Source organism: Typha angustifolia, chromosome 14 (assembly GCF_048772165.1).
Source record: "Typha angustifolia cultivar Huaian chromosome 14, ASM4877216v1, whole genome shotgun sequence".
Lineage (NCBI taxonomy): Eukaryota > Viridiplantae > Streptophyta > Magnoliopsida > Poales > Typhaceae > Typha > Typha angustifolia.
Window position 1 is genome coordinate 13,572,076 of NC_133252.1, and position 20,179 is coordinate 13,592,254.

At 43.9% G+C, this 20,179-nt stretch overlaps 3 protein-coding genes across 4 annotated transcripts; 1 reads left to right on the forward strand and 2 right to left on the reverse strand.

Moving 5' to 3' along the window:
* Window positions 1–196: 196 nt before the first annotated feature.
* LOC140775737 (glycerol-3-phosphate 2-O-acyltransferase 6-like) lies at window positions 197–2,968 on the reverse strand. Its single transcript, XM_073119145.1, has 2 exons — window positions 2,214–2,968; window positions 197–1,169 (listed from the first exon to the last, which is right to left on the reverse strand). The coding sequence occupies exons 1-2, from the start codon at window positions 2,826–2,828 to the stop codon at window positions 300–302; spliced, it is 1,485 nt and encodes a 494-aa protein (XP_072975246.1). The 5' UTR covers window positions 2,829–2,968; the 3' UTR covers window positions 197–299.
* Window positions 2,969–7,834: 4,866 nt separating this feature from the next.
* Window positions 7,835–10,044, forward strand: LOC140776477 (uncharacterized). Of its 2 annotated transcripts, XM_073120201.1 has the most exons (3): window positions 7,835–9,287; window positions 9,464–9,714; window positions 9,805–10,044. In XM_073120201.1, the coding sequence occupies exons 1-2, from the start codon at window positions 7,888–7,890 to the stop codon at window positions 9,687–9,689; spliced, it is 1,626 nt and encodes a 541-aa protein (XP_072976302.1). In that variant the 5' UTR covers window positions 7,835–7,887; the 3' UTR covers window positions 9,690–9,714; window positions 9,805–10,044. The 2 variants fall into 2 exon arrangements, with proteins under 2 accessions (XP_072976302.1, XP_072976301.1); XM_073120200.1 differs by having other exon boundaries at window positions 9,464–10,044.
* Window positions 10,045–16,875: 6,831 nt separating this feature from the next.
* LOC140776222 (nematode resistance protein-like HSPRO2) lies at window positions 16,876–18,599 on the reverse strand. The gene has a single exon (XM_073119852.1). The coding sequence runs from the start codon at window positions 18,488–18,490 to the stop codon at window positions 17,078–17,080; it is 1,413 nt and encodes a 470-aa protein (XP_072975953.1). The 5' UTR covers window positions 18,491–18,599; the 3' UTR covers window positions 16,876–17,077.
* Window positions 18,600–20,179: the final 1,580 nt, after the last annotated feature.

Below are 20,179 nucleotides of genomic sequence, written 5' to 3' on the forward strand. Positions count from 1 at the left end.
CTGAAACCAAAAGTGGGCCAATGCCCGAGCTCGGCCGGCCTATGTAGTCCAACCTCAATGCCAAAGGACTTTAAAAGAAGGGCATATGGGAACACCAAGAATGCATTAGATGACAACACGGCCTAATATGATTAATAATATACTGGATGGATAAAAACTCACAACTTTCAAATACATCAATACCCGGAGACTACCCTTTTTCCTTGGAGGAGTAAACTTAAGAATAAGCAAAGACTTGAGAAAACAATATTCCAGAATGGCAGACGCCAATAATTTCTATTGTTTTGGGTTCTCGCTCGCTAAGCCTTCTCTTTCTTAGAGGGGACCCGACCATCAGTTCCAGCGAGCATCCCATACTTGTCCCTCCTAGTAAAGTTGGTGCACTCGAATCCAAGTTGGCTCCCCAACACCTTCTGAATATAATTAGCCACCTCAATGGGCGACTTCCCTCCGCTGCACGTGAGCTCCTTGGGAAGCTGGTTCAAGAACGTGATCTCATACGTGGGCCTCGGGTTCATGAAGACGAAGTAGGGATCCATGAACTTGTAACCTCTCGCCGTCGTGCCATGGAACATACCCTGCTTGGTGTTGATCGCAACCGGCACGATACGATCCGTGAGCTCGGCGAAAAGCGCACTAAATCTGAGCAAAAACGGCTCTCTGCAAGTGGTTCCTTCGGGGCAGATTACCAAGTCTCCTTCCTCGAGTAATCTCTTGATGTTTTCAGCGTCCTTATCTCTTTCTCTGGACAAGGCCACAGCTCTGATAGGCGAGATGAGCTCCGAGAACTTACTGATGCTATAGGTGACGCAGCTAATCTTGCGGCCGAGGGCGACGGCGGTGACTACGGGGTCGAGCACGGTACGGTGGTTGCAGACGAAAAGGACGCCGGGGTGGCCTTTCTTTGGGGGAGGAGGTGGGCTGCCCTTTACGACGAGCTTGATGCCCATGAGCTTGTACATGTAGAAGACGATGCGCTCGGGGAGAGGGATATTGAAGTAGACCCGGACGAGAGAGAGAGCGAAGCCGATGGGAATCCACAGGAAGGTAAGGAGCGCAACCAGAGGAGTGGGGCGTTGGGCTAGCCGACCGTCGTGGACGATGATTGGGCTCAGGAGTTGGTTCGTCGGAACCGGATTGCATTTTGTCGGCGGCACGAGGTAAGCTTCCTAACGAATTAAGATTCACAACAAATTACATGAGAAATCGTACTTATAAGCATTTTAACACTATACTGTACCCTATATATATATATATATATATATATATGTATGTATGTATGATTCTAATCTCTAATCGAGTTGCAAACGTCACACGGCTTGGAAACTTAAAATTCTTTGGCCTGGCACTTGAAGTGTCCGTAATTATAAATGAGGAATCACGCAGATGTTGCATTGGGTGTTGGGTGAAATTGAGAGGTGGAATGAGAGAAGACGGTAGCTGTCAAGAAGTTAAAATTTGGGACATACAAATAGACCAACTGGAAATTGATGACATGCATGCCAAGCAATCAATCAGTTCGGTGCGGGGGGGGGCCGGGGGTGTTGGTAAATTAAGGTAAATGACGGTACCCCAACTGTGGCCAATGGGCCGAGAAAAACCCAAACGCCCTTGTATAGTAAAGAATTAATAAGGATGTGGTGAAAAACTTGGAAAGGCATTTATTATAAGAGTCTGGACATGTGGAACGGATAGGCTTTGATAGGCCGAGTATTAATGAACGGTGAAGGCAGGTAGATGGGCTGAGATATTGTTCTCTCGGAAGCTGCAGAAGAGATGGGGCTTGCTAGTTGCTATGTCAGGTGCTGCAATTGCAAAGGAGTCCCATAGTTACACTAGGGATCACCAACTATTTCCCTCAACTGGCTACTATTACGGCCCAAAATTTAAGGCCAGGATAAAGAAGACATTCGTATTCCATTGGTTCACAATCACAATCACATCAAACAACCAGATCGAGGTAGGTAGGGAAGAATAACATGGTTAAATCCAATAAGAAAACCAGGCCTAAGAACCAATTTATAAAGTGGGCCTCAAATGATCGTGGTTTATCCGGTCCAGATACGTACACAGTGTCCTTTTGTAAGCTTGAATTGGCTCCAAAAACTAAACTACCATGCATCGATCTAAGTAAGAAGTAATAATCAATTAAGGAGTTAAAATGAATGATCACACTAAACTAGATTGTAGATCTAGGAAACAAGAGATCGAACCTTGCAGATGGACATGAAATCGAAATCGGTCTCTCTGTCGCCAATTCCGAGATCAGGGACGTCATCACCAAACTCCTTCTGGACGGCCTTCTTCTTGAGTGTGCCAACAAGTACCCCAGGCTTCAAGACGAAGCCAGTGGCCCTTCCAGACTTTGTCACCTCTAGCTCCGTCCCAAGAACCTGATCGGCCCCAAGGAACCTCTTAACGAAAGGCTCGATCATAATTCTGGGGTTAGCCGTGACAACGCACTTCCTGCCGAAAGAGTTGAACACTCTCCAGCTCTCAGGATGCACGTCTTCCGCGTAGAATTTAGGCAGCACGGAGCGAGCCACAATCTCGATATCTCTCACTTTTAGCCCCGCGAAGGAAATGTAGATGAGAGTTTGGATAGCCGCGGACTCCGAGAAGAATATGTACGTGGTATACACGAATGGGACGGATAAAAGCAAGAATATCGCCCTTATTAGGCTACCGGCTTCGAGTGCGACGAGCATGAAGTACGGGAAGGAGCTTCGAGAGATGAGAAGAGTGCCATCGAGATCGGCTGCTACGGCTTGATTGGATCTACCTTCTGGGCTACAATTCTTGATGGATCTGAACCTATGAGCGCCCATGTATGCTTAATTTCCTTTAGGATGGAGAGCTAGAGTTAGTAGTGAATCGGAGATCACAAGCACCACTCACAATGAAGGATGTTTGGTGATCTTCCAGCAAAGAGTAGAGGCAAATATAAATGGGCGAGTAGAGAGGCTAAGGCGACGTACAGTTGAGAGCTAACTTCCAGAGAGCGTGATCTACTACGATATTTAAGACGCGCCATTTATGTTGCTCTAATTCTTGCTAACACGTACCTTAGTTGCTTAATGTCGATAGTTAGTTAGTTTTTTTTTTTTTTTTTCCAAGTCAGCTTAAGAGAAACTTGGTCCTCGTTTTCCTACCAACGTTTGAATCACTATTTTGCCGCTTTGCTCTTGTTTCTTCTTCTTTATTTGCCTAACTCGATTCCTAACCCAAGACATACTTATCGCATTCGTAAAAGCTAGTACAATCACGAGAGTGGGAGATAGTAGGTTCGCACGAGTCCGTTTGTTGGTTGGGAAGTAGGCAGTTGTGTGTTAGCAGTAGTTCATCAATTTTGTTTACCCTCTTAAAAAGTTGCTTTTGGGAACAATAAAATTATGGTGGCAAACTCAACCCCTACGATCATGTCCCTCTTGGTAATTTACTCCTGTGTACCGTGTACAGTTAATCTTCATCTCCTTTATGGTGCATGAACCCCACTTGCATTAACATCGATCGATCATGCATCAACTACCAACATATACATGGTCCACTGTCTAGTAGGAAAGACTACTGTCTTTTAGGTTTAGCATTGATTCTCTCTCTCTCTCTCTCTCTCTCTCTCTCTCTCTCTCTCTCTCTCTCTCTCTCTCTCTCTCTCTTATATATATATATATATATATAAGGCAAATCAGATGATTAAGGGAGATGACATTTGCCTTGTTAGTTAGTTGATTTCAATAGCCACACTCCAATTCCAACATGTCTCCATCAGACACCGGTAGTAGCACAATACCTAATCTATTTCATTAAAACTTAAGATGATCACAATTCGATCGAGAAGAAATGTTTTTGGATGACCACTGTATAATAAGAAGTATATATATGTAGTGACCGCCAGCACCACCTCCGATGAATCTCATTATTAGTGGCGAGCTTGTTTCAAGTAAAGTCTGTGTATATATATATATATATATATATATATATATAACCAACGCAAAAATCTTTCTAGTCATCCATAAATCTCGAACCACTCCAATTAAAATGGTAGGATCGATCCTAGCTGGCCATTTGCCTTTCCAACAAATTGAAAGGAGACCTGTAAACCCAATTTGTCGAGAGAGTCAAAAGCGGTTGTTCTGGAATTTAATTCATATAATATAGTACGTACTACTTGGGATAAATTTTTCATTGATTTGATCAGAAGTTGTGGTGACTCATCGATTTAGATGAGGAGGGTTTCCATAATTATATTTAGAAACTTTGCCGAATACGGACCTGGCCATATAAATAAACCAACTGTATACGTGCCTTTAGTGCTGGCAATTGAAGGAAGCGAAAGGTAATTAAGAGTGAGAGGGGTGAGGTGGTCCTAACAATTGTATTCAATGCTTGGTTGATGCGTGTGTGTGTGTGTGTGTGTGTGTGTGAATTTGTGATTGTGAAGAGAAGCACCGAGTATTAGTGGACGGCTTTCTGTGAAACCAATTGACTGCACATGGTTTTGGGCCTTAATTTGTTTCCACCTACCAATATTTCGGTATTACTTCACCCAGTAGTAAATGAAAGGACTAGCAGATCCAACTCACCCATCCACCCATGAGTCGTCATTACCCATTACCCATTAGGAGAGGAAGGAGAGAGAGAGATCTAGAGAGAGATAACAGGTGCTGGATTTGCAATCATCACATTATCTTAGTGAAACTTAGGAATGGAAGGCTTCTCTTGGGTCGTCTAGTGGGCCAAACAATTTCGGCCCTAATACTAGGGTCGGTTTCCTTCGGAAATTGGGCCTCCACTGATAAGTCTCGGCCCTTAATGTCATAATCTTTTGCTTCAGCTTAGACCTGAGCCGCAACATGGGCCTTGACAGGAGACACTGTCGTAAACACAGCAATGCGCATATGAAGGCACCTTTTCAACTCTGGTTTTCTTTTTCCTTTTTCCTTTTTCTTTTTAATCGTTCTTTTTTTTCTAATAAATAAGATGTTTACAAATCTGATTCTCAGAGATAGTTTGAACTCATGAAAAATAATGGATACCGTCTCGCTCTCAAAGGGCACACAAAAGTAAAATAAAAAATTCTGCTTAAACCACTACAATGACAAAAATAAATAAATAAATAACTCTGGATGATTTCATCCTCACAACTGTAATTTTGGATTAGCTAAGAAGTAAACTTATAAAAAACATAAAATATAATGGTAAATGAAAGGAGCCACTGTAGCCAAAAGAATGTGACAATTTTAATAATAGAGGTGGCATCAGCCACACTAAAAGAGAAAGAGAGAAGAATAGTAGAAGCTAACAAAGAAACTGAAGACTAAATGAGGAGAATAAGAGAGGAATAAAATTAAGTGAAGAGAAAAAGAAAAATTATATCAGCTAAGGTAAAAAAAAAAATCTATTACCATAAAAGGGTGATAAAAGAAAACTACTAGAAAAAAAAAAGACTTTTTAATTTAAAGAAAAATTTATTTTGTAATTTTGTAGTAAATCCGTTGCTGATTTGAACTCTTGGTCACATTGTCTCGATGGGACGGACCTATAGAAAGGAGTATTATCACATTTTATGATGAGGAAATTGACAGAGAATTAAATGATCGAGTAGAAACGGCAACTCAACTTACGGTGGATATTACCCTGGAAGGAGAATCGTGGATCGTGAATCGTGAATCGTGAATCGTGAATCGTGAATCGTGAATGTGATGTTGCATCAGGAATCAGGTCGCATCGGTGGGGGCGGTCGTATCCGTGATGGCCCCGCCATGCATCAACTCACGTCTTAAGACACACGGCGACGGACACACTGAGTTATGTATGAGGCTCTATTGGACTTACCACACATATATATTTTCTACCAAGTTCCTTTGGAGCCCATGCATGTACAAACTGTAGATCGAACCCATGGCTGATCCTACGTGCCCTTGAAGAACTCAACTCACACTGTCCCACCTTTATTTACTTGCAAATTAAAACCGCCTTGAAGCTTGAAATTTAGCAACTAAAGTAAAATGAATATATTCACTATTTTTGCACTTGCATGTATCTTCTATCTACTTCCTAAAATATCTTGATTGGACTTTGCCAATAGTTAAAGATATCCGAATGCAAGATTCAATTACTTTGGCCTTTTGCTCGCATTTTATATCAGTACGAGTAGAAAATTACCCGTAGAGAGGAGAGGAGGACGACAAACAGTAATCCAAACGATCGATGGGAATATATTATCTTGTCGGAGAAACCACTGCCGCCATCCGGATCATTGGTCGAGACCAGACCATTTTGAGCCGTCCATGTAGCTAGATCTGGATTTAATAATGAAGTTTTAATTGTGAGATGTCCACGTCAAATAGTCTCGGGATCATTACAATTGCACCACCGCTTGGCGTTTCGTTATTCTTCTCTCTCTATAATTTATTTTCAGCCGTTGCTTCTTCATCTTTGTAAGATATTTTTTTTAACTCGCTCGTCCGCTTCTCACGAAAGAGACCAAATAATTGCGTCACCCCCCGATCATCGCGGGACGGTGCATGCGACTGCTCTAGATTTTGGAGAATACAGCTTTGTCCTAATTACATGTACATGTAATTTGGTCCTAAGTTAGATGAATTATATTTAAAACTCTGGTCCCAAAATATGGGAAAGCATTGTCATGCATACACTCGACCTTTCTAGAAGGGGGGGTTTTTTTTTTTTCTTTTTTCCTGTCTTTGTTAACCTATTTAATATCGTATTTGTTACAGTTGCATGTAACGTAACCTTTGCGTTTTGATCTTTTTATCATGCAATTGAATTTTAAGCAATACGTAAGCTAAAGACTTAACTGACCACTCAATCTGATCCGATGAAAAGAAAGAAATAAAATTTTTTTATTTAGAAAAAAAAGAGAGAAAGAAGTAAAGAGAAATAAAAGCACGAAATCTCGCTAAATTGGCCAAACAACCTTAACAAACTAAAAGGGAAATGAATGACAACAGTAGCTAGCTGCTAAGTAGTGAGGAGGTGCGCACGTGCCACCCTTTACGATGGACGCGTGAGGTGTGAAAGTTGAAACGGAAGCCTTGAGGTTTCACGTTTTCACGGCCGCGCGGTTATTGTCCGGTAGCGGTGGCTCTCGTGAGCTGAGGCTGACGCGTGCGTGCATAGGTTAACTTCTCTTGATCACTTTCATTCATTCAAGTCGAAACGCAGCCCAGCACCCCCTTTGTTTTGTTAACTTTCTATGGTAGTGCTGACATGGCGGCCTATGATATTTTCCTTCCTCCACCCACCGCTCGTTAGATGCTGAGAGGAGTTACGACTTGCTAAGAGTGTATAAACTAATATAGTAGCCCTCGCAGGAAGGAGCCTATTCATTACAGTGCATTTCTGTCTAGATTGTTATGACGATATACATATATTGTGTATTAGAGAACGTGAGGTGAACGAACGAGCAAGTAATGCCAGACGATAGAGAACCGTACATATCTGAGGCGGTGTGCGAAGTTCCAAGGCAGTGGGCCAACCCCCCCACCCCATCCCCGCCCTCTCTTAGGCCGAATAAATTACTCCCCAGCTTATCGAACTAAATCGACTTCTAAAGCTCCTCTCTCTCTCTCTCTCTCTCTCTCTCTCTCTCTCTCTCTCTCTCTCCAAAGACTCCAAAAACAAACTTGCGCTAGTATTACAATCTACCTACACACTTTAGTCTATACTATATATATATATATAGGTATAGGTATATGTTCACGGGCTCTGCGGGAGTTTGACCATGCCTTTGTTATTTGTATTGAATTGATCCAAGTATTCCCCATTTGAGATTGCCTTGTATATAGGATCGAGTCGGGGGGTGAGGGGTTTTAGAGTGTTCCTTTCGGTCGATAAGGGGGGGGTCGGGGGAGCAAAAAGGTAATGGGAGTCCAGGTCGCCGGGTCGAGCTTGCATTGGTCTCAGCTGATGCCGACCATAACCCATCCCGCTTCCTCTCAGACCCTCGCTTCCCTCGTCCGCTCCAAGAGGAGCGCCTCTCCGTTCCTCGGATCTGGCTACAGTAAGCTAGCAAGAAGTCGATCGATGGAGATGCACAAGCCCCCACGGAAAAGGGGGAGCAAGGAACCGACACTGCGAAGGGCTTTCAGTGCCAGCCTCGATAGCTTCCTCGGCGACAGTGACGAAGACGAGGAGGAATTTGTGCGCAGGATTCAGGAGCTCGTCGAGGAAAGCAATCTCGATCCGACGGAGTCTAGAAATCGCAAAGCAGAGAGCAGCAGAGGAGATCATGCGTCGACAAATTCCTCCTCTTCCTACTCCTCCTCCTCCTCCTCCTCTGCTTGGAGTTCGATTTGGCCGGATCAAGACTCGATCGTGCCGGCGAGCCTGGAGCGCAAGGCGAACAGCGTGGATCTTCCCCTCTCGCTCCGGATCATAAAGCGGAAGAAGAAGCTGCAGCTCCGATGGGAGGAGGGTTTCCGAGAGGCGGGGGAGTCGGCCCGTTGCTCGGTGAACAAGGCATTCTCCTCCATGGTGTTCATCATCCGTGAACTTCAGTCCTACGCTCTCATGATGCGGGAATCCCTCCTCTACGAGGATCTCAAGGGGGTCCTCGCACACGTCCAGCACGAGATGCACGCCTCCTTCGTCTGGCTCTTCCAACACATCTTCTCTTGCACGCCGACCCTTATGATTTCCCTCATGCTCCTCCTCGCCAATTTCACCGTCTATTCCATGGGCAACAACGTTGCCGCCGCCGCCGCCGTCGCGGCGCAGACTACTTCCCACGCAAAATCCGCGGTGGCGGCCGTCGTCATCGAGAGCCCCCATAGCAAAAGCCATCGGCCGCGGTTCGATCCGGCGCCGGTCAAGACGTTCTCTATCGGAGGGAACGGCGGCGGGAAGGTGAGACGGCCGCCTGTGGCGGCGGACGACGGACCGTCGGATGGGTCTCACCAGAGACGAACGATTCTTCCAGAACAAATCTCGACCGTAGCCGCCGCGGTGTCAGAGGAAGGAGGTGGAATCGAAGAGGGTCAAACGGCGCAGGTGGTGGAGGACGACGAAGCGACGGTTTGGAACAGAGTGTTGGGGGAGGCTTCGAGAATGCAAGGGAGCATGAGGCACGAATCGCTCACAGATCCGGAAGTTTTGAAGCGGCTCGTGTCGCCGGTTACTGTGGAACTAGAGGTGGAAGAATCCCAGGATTACTTGAGAAGAGATCTAATGTATCAAGAGGCTGTTTCCAAGGACCCGGACAACTCTCTCCTCCTCTCCAATTTTGCTCAGTTCCTTTATATCGTCCTCCACGACCATGACAGGTACCAAGAAAAAAAAAAACACTTTGAATTCGATTATTGTTATTTCGATTGTTCAAATTAACCTGCATCAGTAGATCGATAGATGCATTGGCCTCTCGCGCGCACGCTGTTTTTGTTTGTTTTTAAGAGATATATTTTTAAGTAAGGTAGCTCTTGTCATTAATTTTATTGGACAGAGCGGAGCATTACTTTAAGAGGGCAATTCGGGTGGAACCGGCGGACGCCGAGTCGTTGTGCCGGTATGCGACTTTCTTGTGGGTGGTTAAGAAGGATCTGGAAGCAGCGGAGGAGACCTACCTAGAAGCCATCGCGGCGGACCCGGGAAACTCCCACTACGCCGCCAACTACGCGCACTTCTTGTGGAGCACCGGAGGGGAGGATACCTGCTACCCTCTCGATTAAAAAGTTCATGAAACGCGCGCTCACGGTAGACAAGAAAATTACGCCGTACTGTTATTATGTATGTATGTATGTTTTGGTTAATTAGTGCTATATATTAACTAATAATGCTATATAGGTAACGAGACAGAGCATGTGTATAGAGGATCTGTTAAGCCGTAGAGCAGCCAGATGGAGATGTCGACTCCTATCGGCTGAATGGGTGGGATGATAAGGCTCTCTCGTCTTTTAAGAATTCTGTTTCTGTCTAGTACTGTTGAAATGAGGGGGAATTGATGAACGCAGCGTCAGTAATAATGTCATTCTTGTAACTATTACTAGAACAAGCAATGAAAAATTTGTACACGTCCCGTGACAACACACTCTCTCCATCGACTTTGTGATATAAACGAAAGAATGAAAAAAAATTAAAACTAAAAAAAGAAAAATATATATTCTGGAACCTGATATAGTAGAAAGCTTTGCAAAAAGATCTTAGAAAGATGACCATGTACAGCCACCCTCTCCTCAGTCTTCACTCTAAGTTAGATGTTTCCTGTTTCATGACTCTCTCATTCTTTCTAGAACAGCAGCAGTCTTTCTGGAATATACTGGCAGGAGGATCTCGGAGCGCGGGTCACCTCGCTGGTTCACTAAATATTAAATAAGTAGCGTCTTCATCTCCATGAGTCGGTTAACGAACAAAGAGAAAGAAAGAAATATAATAATTATTATATATAATTATTAAAAAATACATAAAATAAGGAGGAGGAGAAGAATAATCCACGTGACATTATAAAGAACAAGTTGTGGAATGGACGATGAGTTATGAGAGTGCACGGAATTTTGAGCAGCAGAGGGGGGGAGGGGGGGAAAGAGTCATAATGAGTCCATCGAATACACATAATACAAGTAATTTTCACCGCCTCCCCTCCTGTATACAATAATTGAAGCTGAATATTCATCGTTTCTTCTTTAAAACGATGGATGCATGGTACGGCAGCCAAAGCATAAAACGAACACGTGTTACTATATTTTTTTAAATAAAAAAAAATATATCTTGAGTCTTTGCTTCTGGGCCAAATATATGGTGCAGAACGCCAAGCTACAAAGTTGGACATTATGAACACAATTCATTTCCTCAGTCAGTTAATATTTTGCTTCTGTTATAAAGGTCCTGGTTTTATCACATATAGTTTTTTTTTTTTTTTTACATAAAATATTTATCACTTATAGTTGTTAATGAACTGACTACTTGTACATAGAAAGCTGGGAGATATGTGATATCTAGAGGTTGCGGAAAATTTAATGGAGAGAGGATTTGTCAAAGATTGGACGTGAACGTGAATTTGTGCTCTTGTCCTTTTGTGTCATACCAAACACTAGTTAAAATAGTTTAGTGGGGACTAAGACACACACTTGATTATAAATAAGTCTCCACGGAATGTGACAACGACTATTTCGCTAATCTGCACGCTGAGGATAAGTATGAAATACTATAGTTTAATGCCATCCGAAATCCTAAGTTATTCAATTGCTCTGTGATGTGCATCGTATAATTTAATCAAAAATCGCATATATTAATAACTTTCCCTAACTCCTGTCTAATGATCTGAAAATAAAAAAAAGAAAAAAGAAAAACAGAGAGTTGTAAATCGTCGCATTACAAATCAGTCAGTCGCTACAGACATCCATATATTGCTCAAACATGATGGTGTAGTGTGAGCACCTTCTGGTCCATTGTAACCAATATTTTTGTGTCTAAGCATATGGATTATATGTAAGACAGTCTCGCATGGCAGCAAAAAGGTTGGTTCATAATTTTTATCTAATTGGGCGCCCATGACGAACAGTATCAGTGTCCCAAAATTCAATACCTTTCATACTCATATTCACGTGGCCACCTTGTGGGGGGTTTATATCAGATTATGTCCGATGCACGTGAAAAAAGCCATACATATATATATACCTGTATACTACACAACGAAAGAGCTAGCTAGAGACCCGAAAGCGAACGTCTTGTTTGGTTATGGCCTAATTAATTTCAAGCAGCTAATCCAGAAACATAGAGCACTAAGTAATCCTATATATGCTTGACGTGTCACTACTTCTTCTTCTTCTTCTTCTTCTTCTTCTTCTTCTTCTTCTTCTTCTTCTTCTTCTTCTTCTTCTTCTTCAACTCTCCTATGATTCTTTTATCTTGATGCATTAGCTTCAAGCTTCTATATATAATTCAAGTGACACTTGATTAGACAGGATCATCGGGCGGGCCGGGCCGGGTTCGGGCCGAGCTTTTCGGGCCAACCGGGCTTAAGTATTTGTCCATGGCCCGACCCACCAATCACTCGGGCCGGGCCGGGTTCGGGCCGGGCTAGAATAGTCTAGCCCGTTACCGCCCGTTGGCCCGTGAGAGATCGGGCTAACCGGTCGGGCCGGGCCGGCCCGACCCACCAATCACTCAGCCCAACCCATATTTTAGCTATTTTTAGAATTTTTTTAACTATTAGCTTATTTTAAAAAATATATATTTATATTCCTCTATTTTAAAAAAATTAAAAAAAATTAATTTTTTAAATGTGTGCTTAAAATAATGCAAAACGGTATAATACCAAAATATTTTTACTGTAGCAGTGGTAACATTACTGTAGCAGAAGGGCAAAGTACTGTAGCAGACGGGCGGGCCTAGTTGCGGGCCAAACGGGCGGGCTTTCGGGCCGGGTCGGGCGGGCAAAGAGCTGGCCCGTGCCGCCCATGGGTAGTTCGGGCTCGGGCCGGGCCGGGCCTAAACCGGGTCCGGGCCGGGCTTAGCCCGGTCCAAACCGGGCCGGGTCGGGCCGGGCACGGGCGGGCTGGGCCATTTGATCATGTCTACACTTGATGTATTGGCTTCAAGCTGCAGCTTATAATTAATTTATATACGGTGATAAACTAATGCAACACATATCCTGTGGTATTATTTAAGTTTGTCGTGTTTACGAGTGATGAAGGATGCATTGAATTTGGTGTCGGGACTCGCAAAGACTGGCCGTCCAATGTGATGTGATCAGGAGACAACGAACCAAGGGCTTATCTTTCAAATTGATGGGTCCCTTGATGATGATCATCATTTGCATATGTCATTTATTTTTTATATTAATTTGTATCCGGATTATAAGGCGTTAATTTGCTTAATCTTCAGTATCTGATCATGGGGCATGGACCAGTGCGGAGGGTACCACTTGGTGTAATAATAAATAGTAAAAGGTCATTAATATTAGGATTTTAAACGTTTCCAACTGCAAGTATATATGTCTTCCAAATATTTATGTAGGATTTAATATCCCCTGGGAAAAGATATAAGAGAGATATTCTACCAAGAGAGTTGGCTGGGACCGCCGAGCAAAGTCGAACAGACGAAGAAGCCCTTTTGGAATATTAATTTCCAAAAGGGCCCATTCTGTTCATATGTGGCTCAAGGTGGTCCAGAGTCTAATTTATTTGGGCTCAATTGTGAATAAACCAAGATACCCAAATTGAGATTTCGCCAAATGAGCTCATATTTTTATTTCTCTTCTTCTTCTTCTTTTTTCCAGAAAGCCGGTGGTGGACAAGATATTATTTATTTAACATCAAAATATTATAATTAATTAATTGTTACCAATATGTTACAAGTTTGATATATGAGAATATAGTTTGAACAATTTAGAGAAACATAATTGAACATATTACATCAAAATCACAAGGTAAAGAAGATAAAAATAATTACGAGCAAGCCATTGCAATGGAATATAGGCTTCAATTAATTTTGTCATGATGTAGCGGATCCAGATGAAGCAATCATACTAACATCATAGACTGATCAGTTAACAAGAAGAAAAATAAACAATTCAAAAGGCCAAAAGTCATGGCACATGCTTCAATAGAGATAATGGCAAGAGTACAAAGAGGCGGTGATGGCTACTGAGACGAGAGAGGAGAAGGCTGGCTAGTCGCAGTGGGAAAGGCACAATAGCGGAGGAGGAAGGTCGGCAAAGGCAGAGAGTGGTTAGAAAGAGAGGAGGTTGAACCAAATGTCATCGACACGCGTGCAAGTGTGGAGGGTGGAGGATAAAGAGATGAGGTGACGAAGGAGAGGAAGAAGGAAGAACAAGAGGGAAGAAGAGAAAATTTGATAAATCCTCTCTAATACCGGAGAAAGATCTCTCGACTCCCTTAACCACTCGGACTCGGGCTTAGATTGGGGAGCGACGGGAAGAGCTCTCTCCAGAAGAGAAGAGGAAAAAAGTAATTGAAATCTAGCAAAGTTAGAGCTGACTGCATCTCCAAAATATATGGGGATGATCAACGTGCTCTCAGAAGTCTTAGAAAGCCCAACACTCCGGAGGCGCTGCTTAATTACCGATTCCAACAGAGACAACCTACTAAGACAAAGCCAATTTTGAAGGAGTGAGTTAGTTGGGCCGGAATCACAACAAGATTCATGGGTAATACGACCGAGCCCAACCCAACCAGAATTGGTTACCTGACGATCTTCTAAATAACAATACCGCAAATTATTGAGAAAATACAATTAATAATGGTGAATTTATTTAAGACTTTTAACGCTTCTCTTAGTCCTCTGGGTGTGTGTGTGTTTGAACTTCAAAACTTCCTATCCTCTACAAGATTAGACGTGTAAAAAAATAAAAAAATATTGCGGAAAATTGGACTTAGGACATCTTTACGTGTCTCCTACTTAAAAGAACGCTAAATATAAATGTCTTCTCCTTTTGATGGTGGAGAAATAGGATTTTCTTGCTAATTTTTTAATGAGGAGAGAGATTACTGGGTATTTGGAAACCTTGTGAAAATTTACTCCTTATCTTAACGGCTAGCTCGGGAGGTCGGCGATTTTTAGAACGAGTTATGCTCAAAAAATGGAAGCTGAGGCGTTACTTAGCAGACGCGGCCTTTTAGCCATCAGATTTGCTTCAGATTGACGGCTATTAATGCCTTTGTTATTAAACAGCTAATTAAGACGATATTATAAAGACTAGAGCAAATTACCGCCTGCTACCGTAACTGCACTACTTTCTCTTTCTTTACTCCTCTATTTCTCGCCCTCCCACGAATTTAGCACACCACCCAAAAATCTACGCCATTCCCAATTTTAGACCATACCGATTCCACCATCCCTTCTCCAGCTTCTCAGTACCTTTCTTCTTCTCTTCTTGTTATAGCTAGTTTTCTTGCTAATGGAATCCAGTCTACATCCGACGCCACTGGACAGGTTTCTCTCTAGCTCTCGTCGTGGTGATCACTGTAATGTGTCGGTCGGACCGTATGGTGGAATAGTAGGTGTTCCTCCGAGTGGTATTTTGTTAGATGCATCGAGCTATTATGGTGGTTTACATGGTGTTAGTGTCGGGGTCATGGCAAGAAAAGAGACTAGTAAAGCAGCGAAGAAGGTGCAACGCAGTTGTGCTCCTTCTTCTACGAATGTCGTCAAAGGACAATGGACGGCGGAGGAGGATAGGTAACTAAATAAAAGCTTCAAGAGACATTACATATGTAGTGTAGGTCTCTCGGAAAATTTACTATATATATATATATATATTTTGGGGTGCTGCAGGCTGTTAGTCCGATTGGTGAAGCAACATGGCATTAGGAAATGGTCCCACATTGCGAAAAATTTGGTTGGTCGGATAGGGAAGCAGTGCAGAGAAAGATGGCATAATCATCTACGTCCCGATATCAAGGTTAATTATATAGATCTAGATATTATTCTTGAATGTTTTCAGCTTTGATAATTATAATTCACTTAGTTGGATGATCATTCTCTTGCGTGTACTGATGCATGTTAATTTATTGGCGCTGCAGAAGGAAACTTGGACCGAAGAAGAAGAAAGGCTGCTCGTTGAAGCCCACAAGAAGTTGGGAAACAGATGGGCGGAGATTGCAAAACAAATCCCCGGCAGATCCGAGAACTCCATTAAGAACCATTGGAATGCTACCAAGAGGAGACAGAATGCCAAAAGAAAGCGTAAAAGAAATGTAGGTCAAGGTGGAAGACCTAAGCCATCTATCCTACAGGACTACATCAGAAGTAAGATCACCGTCAACCTCAATGATTTTTGCGCTACAAAGAACAATACTATTGCGAACCCAACAAGCTCATTTGCAATACCATTAGCAAATGACTCCCCTAGCTCAACTGCAACACATTTGGAGGATGGAATACCGCCTATGGCGAGACTCTCGGATCTCTCCGTTGGTAATTGTGTGAAAGACGGTGGATTTCATTTTGTCAACAAGATAGAATATCCTTGCATTAATCTTGATTCGCTAGATTTCTCGGGATTCGACAATGATGACTACTACTTCTCGGACATTGAAGAATGCAACCTACTCGCTTCTCCACAGCCGGCACCTGACTTGGTATACAGCGGGCAAATTGCAATGGATTGTAATCCGAACAGTTATGCATGTGATACCCATCTCAGTTCAGACAAGTCTCTTTGCTATACGTCTTCTGCAGGCGATATGTTCGACAAGTCGGTGTTTCTCAACGATCAAGCTTCTTCGAGCTACAAGGGAGATATGGATCTGATGGAGATGATGACCTTGCAAATTTCTCAGTGTCAGTGTCAGTCTCAGTCCCAGAGTAGCAGTTGCAATGGTACTTCTGACGAGCTCTGACGATATGACTAACTCTACGTCCATTTTTTGGAAAAATTATAAAGAAACGCAGTCTCGGTCATCAAAGGGTGGAATTACTTCGTGCTGTTTATTTTTTCCTAATACTTGCCGTATTGGTTTCAGTGCAATACAGATACCGTTAGAGTTGGCTACTTATAATGTTTTACATCTTTTTGCATGAAAAATTTGTTTTGTCAGTGAATTTTTGTCTTGCAGTCACCGCTTCACGAATTGCATGAGGCGAAGGAGGCTACTAGAATTAGTTCTCCAAGAAAGTGCGTCGTGCCCAACGTTTGCCCACTCTGTAGTTGTTTATGAGAGTCTCAGTAGACAATTCTCGTGGCCTATAACGATAACGTATGCTTGCCTGCACCACTTACCTTCGATAGCAATTCGCGAATGAAAAAAAAAAAAGATGTTTGGGCTTGTAACAAATGATTTTTAAGGTCCAGAAAGCCCCATTGGACCGGCCCAATGCTGGATTTTAAACTTTGACTTGTAAATCGCGCCTAACGTATTTTGACGTTTAAAAAACAAACAAAAAAAGTAATCATAAATTCCAACCAGTCTCTTAGCGTACTATAATTCCATTGATGAATCAAAGAAGTAGAGAAGTAATAAAACTTGTGTGGCAAAAAAAAAAAAAAAAAAAGAAAGAAAAAAAGTAGTGAAAAGTATAAATAAACAAATGGGACATAACTATTATCACCCGATTCATCCTAATTATCTATCTACTCCTCCAAATAGTAGAAAGACTAGCAAGTCGTCCTTGATCTACTCTGATCCGAAGCAGAAGAAGAGTTGGCCAGCTCGTTCTGCCAGAAGGCCCCAAGGAAAGTCTTAGCCGCATCCAAGCTTGGGAAATACGGTGGCTCAACTAACATCTGCGACAGCGAATCCAACGACTCCGAGGGCAAGAAGAGCGCTTTATTCCCACTCGCCTCCAAGCTCCCCATCACCGCCACGATCAACTGCCTGTACCCAAAGAAGAATCCCCTCACCGCCTTCTCAATCGCTTGGAACGCCTGCAGCAAATCGATCCTCCCCGTGCTATCTCCTACCCCACGCCTCCTGCTGTGGAACAACCTCATCGCTGCGTCCTGTACACGTGGCCCACCGTTGGGGTCCACCTCCACACCCAATACCCACGGCACCTTCCGCTTTAGATCCCTCGAGGCATTAGTGACGTGGAGCAGAGCGGCAGATCTGAAGCAGAACGCCTCCGAACCCGAGCTGGCCCGAATGGCGAGCTGGCTCTTGAGTTTGAGGAAATCGTCGGGATCCATTAGGAGGTGGAGGTCTTCGATCTCGCTTAGAAGCTTCCAGATTCTTTCTAGAAGCCAGCAATCGCTCGCGGCTTTTTCCCATTCCTTGGCGTCGATCCGATCCGCGATCCGCGAGAGAAGCTCTCGCGCTGCGAAGAGCCACGATTCCAAGATCTGGTGGACGGTGAAGAGTGTCTCGTTTTCGCGGTTCCTCTTCGTTTCGAAGGGGGTCTTCTTGAGGGAGTGGAGCTCCGACGGCCGGACGACGAGGTCGTACTCGAGAGAGGGCTTTCCGGCGAGATTGGGCTCCCCGAGCCCTAGTGTGAAGGGACACCGATGCATCCAGCTCTCGATCTGGTACAGGATCTTGGAGGCGACGTCCTCGGATTTCTCCCACGTTGCGAGTCTCGGGAGCAGGCTAGCGTCGCTCGTCCGGCTAACCACAGCGCTCGCCCCGGGAAGCTTCCACACCTCCTGTGAGCTCCGGTCCCGTGAGAGAACTCCATCCGACGAGCTCAGCCCGGAGATCGGCGCACCGCTGGTGATATCCTCGTCCTCGCAGACTGCGGCGATGAGCTCGACCTGCCGGGCGGCGAGGGATTCAAGGTGGCGCTTCCACTCGCGGTAGTTGGCGTAGGGTCGGGGATCGGATAGGGCAAGTGATACGAAGCGGAAGGTGATCTCCAAGGCTTGCAAGGCGGGCTTCAGGAGCGGTTCGTTCTTCCAGTCGGGGAAGTCCTTGGAACTCAATAGCTTGGCGAGCTCCGGGAGACGGAGGTAGTGTTCGTAAGCGGCTGTGCCGGATGCGTCTCCTAACAGTTGCTGCGAAGAGCTGGAGTTGGAGGCATACGGATTTCTATCGGATAGTCCCTGCGAAATGGATGATATATCTGGGCTTGCCATAGTTATTCTAGATCCGTTACCCAGTCCAATTGGAAAACTAGGAAGCTAATGATAAGAATGGGTTGAGGGAGAAGAGTTGGAAGATTTTGGTTTGCTTATTTTAGAAAGAGGAGATGGAAGGAGGAGAAGATATATATAGTAGGAAGCCAGGGGGGTCCCATAATAAGGATTAGTTGAACATAGCAGAGACGTGTGGAAGAAGGGCGAATTTGAAATTCCAATCCGCGGCGGTGGACGCGAAAAGTAGAAAGTTCCGGACTCGGGATACATTTACAAATTGAAGATGAGAACGATCTTATCCAAACGCCTAACCTAAACCAACCCAGCACGTCTTCCTTGTACCCACTTTTGCTACAGTCACTTTAATTTGGTCTTTGGATAATGATACCACCGAGTTTACACAGCTGCCCTCCTTATCCGCTTAATGCCCAACCAATGTCTCTCACGTTCGCCAAGTAAAGACCGAGTGAGTAGTCGGCAACAAATTGGGCGGCCAAAATTTTTTATTTTTATTATTGGAAAGTGAATAAATAAATAAATAGCTCTTCTTCTTTTTCTTTGTATGGATTGGGAAAATGAGTTGCCAAGTTTTGACGACGGCCAGCGGGTACACTTCAATGGAAGCGATTGATCGTGAAGGTTCCTTAATTGGTGGGTGACTGTACTTAACAGTCAATCAAACAGTGATTTACCTTATGGGAGTTTGACTCGGATACCACAAAGCACCCGTAACTCAAGGTGAGGGGAGGGGAAGAGAATGAATTTATGCTTCGAGTATGGAAGCATGTTGTTCCCTAATTGCTGATTCATTTTTGTCCTCCTTAAAACTCAATGTGTAAATAGTTGACCGGTAAGTACCTGCCATGCACGACAGGATTAGAGTAAGATAACTGATATCTATGTGATGCATGCATGTACAAAAATACTAGCCTCATCAGTCAGCTATAAAGTTATTAATTAATATACGCCCATAACAGGAGAGATCAACGCTCTCTCTATCCATATCTATATTTGGAGTGGATTCGTGGTTATTTAGCAGCCAGACACTGTAGATCGTGCGCCGTGATATTTATCCGCAGGCCAATGCCGTGCCATAATTATATCTCTCACTGGATTCACGTATTCTTTCCCTGTAGAGTTATGGAAGTGAGATCTGGGACCACGTTTGCTGGGGGAATCTCACTGTAGATTATATATATGCAAATGTTAAAATTTTCGTTTTCGTACCCAAGCCAATATACACTGAATAAATCCTAGTCGGTTGACGCACATGCCGTCCTAAGTCTATCAGTCCTTTGAAGGAATGGTCGAGTAGCTCTCAATGTCGGATAATTAAAGCCAGCTCCATTATTCTGAGATGTTTTTCGCTCGCAGTTGGCTACGTCTCAAAGACTTGAAGAAGCGTCCATACTTTAAAATCCTTCTGGTTGCATCTATGACACAGCCAAATTCGCCATGCGTCGATCGCTCATTGGATAAGAGAAAGGAAGGAAAGCCGGCTCGAAACAGGAAGCAAAGGAAAAGGAGAGCAAAAAGCCCATGTGAGCCGTGCCAGCTCCGCAAACGCGGTGCGCCATGTGAGATGCTGGTGCAGACCGCATGACACGTGGCGTGGAATGTTCATATTATCAACGCAGCCAGGTGCTCTGTTGCGTGTGATGAGTAGTAGGTCCAGTTTGGAGAATATAT

Excerpts from the sequence above, each read along its gene's own strand:
- LOC140776477 (XM_073120200.1), top strand. The coding sequence starts at position 7,888 with ATGGGAGTCCAGGTCGCCGGGTCGAGCTTGCATTGGTCTCAGCTGATG. Across the intron at positions 9,288-9,463 it reads GTCCTCCACGACCATGACAG|AGCGGAGCATTACTTTAAGA; the intron begins GTACCAAGAAAA and ends TTTATTGGACAG.
- LOC140776222 (XM_073119852.1), bottom strand. The coding sequence starts at position 18,490 with ATGGCAAGCCCAGATATATCATCCATTTCGCAGGGACTATCCGATAGA.
- LOC140775737 (XM_073119145.1), bottom strand. The coding sequence starts at position 2,828 with ATGGGCGCTCATAGGTTCAGATCCATCAAGAATTGTAGCCCAGAAGGT. Across the intron at positions 1,170-2,213 it reads ATTTCATGTCCATCTGCAAG|GAAGCTTACCTCGTGCCGCC; the intron begins GTTCGATCTCTT and ends TTAATTCGTTAG.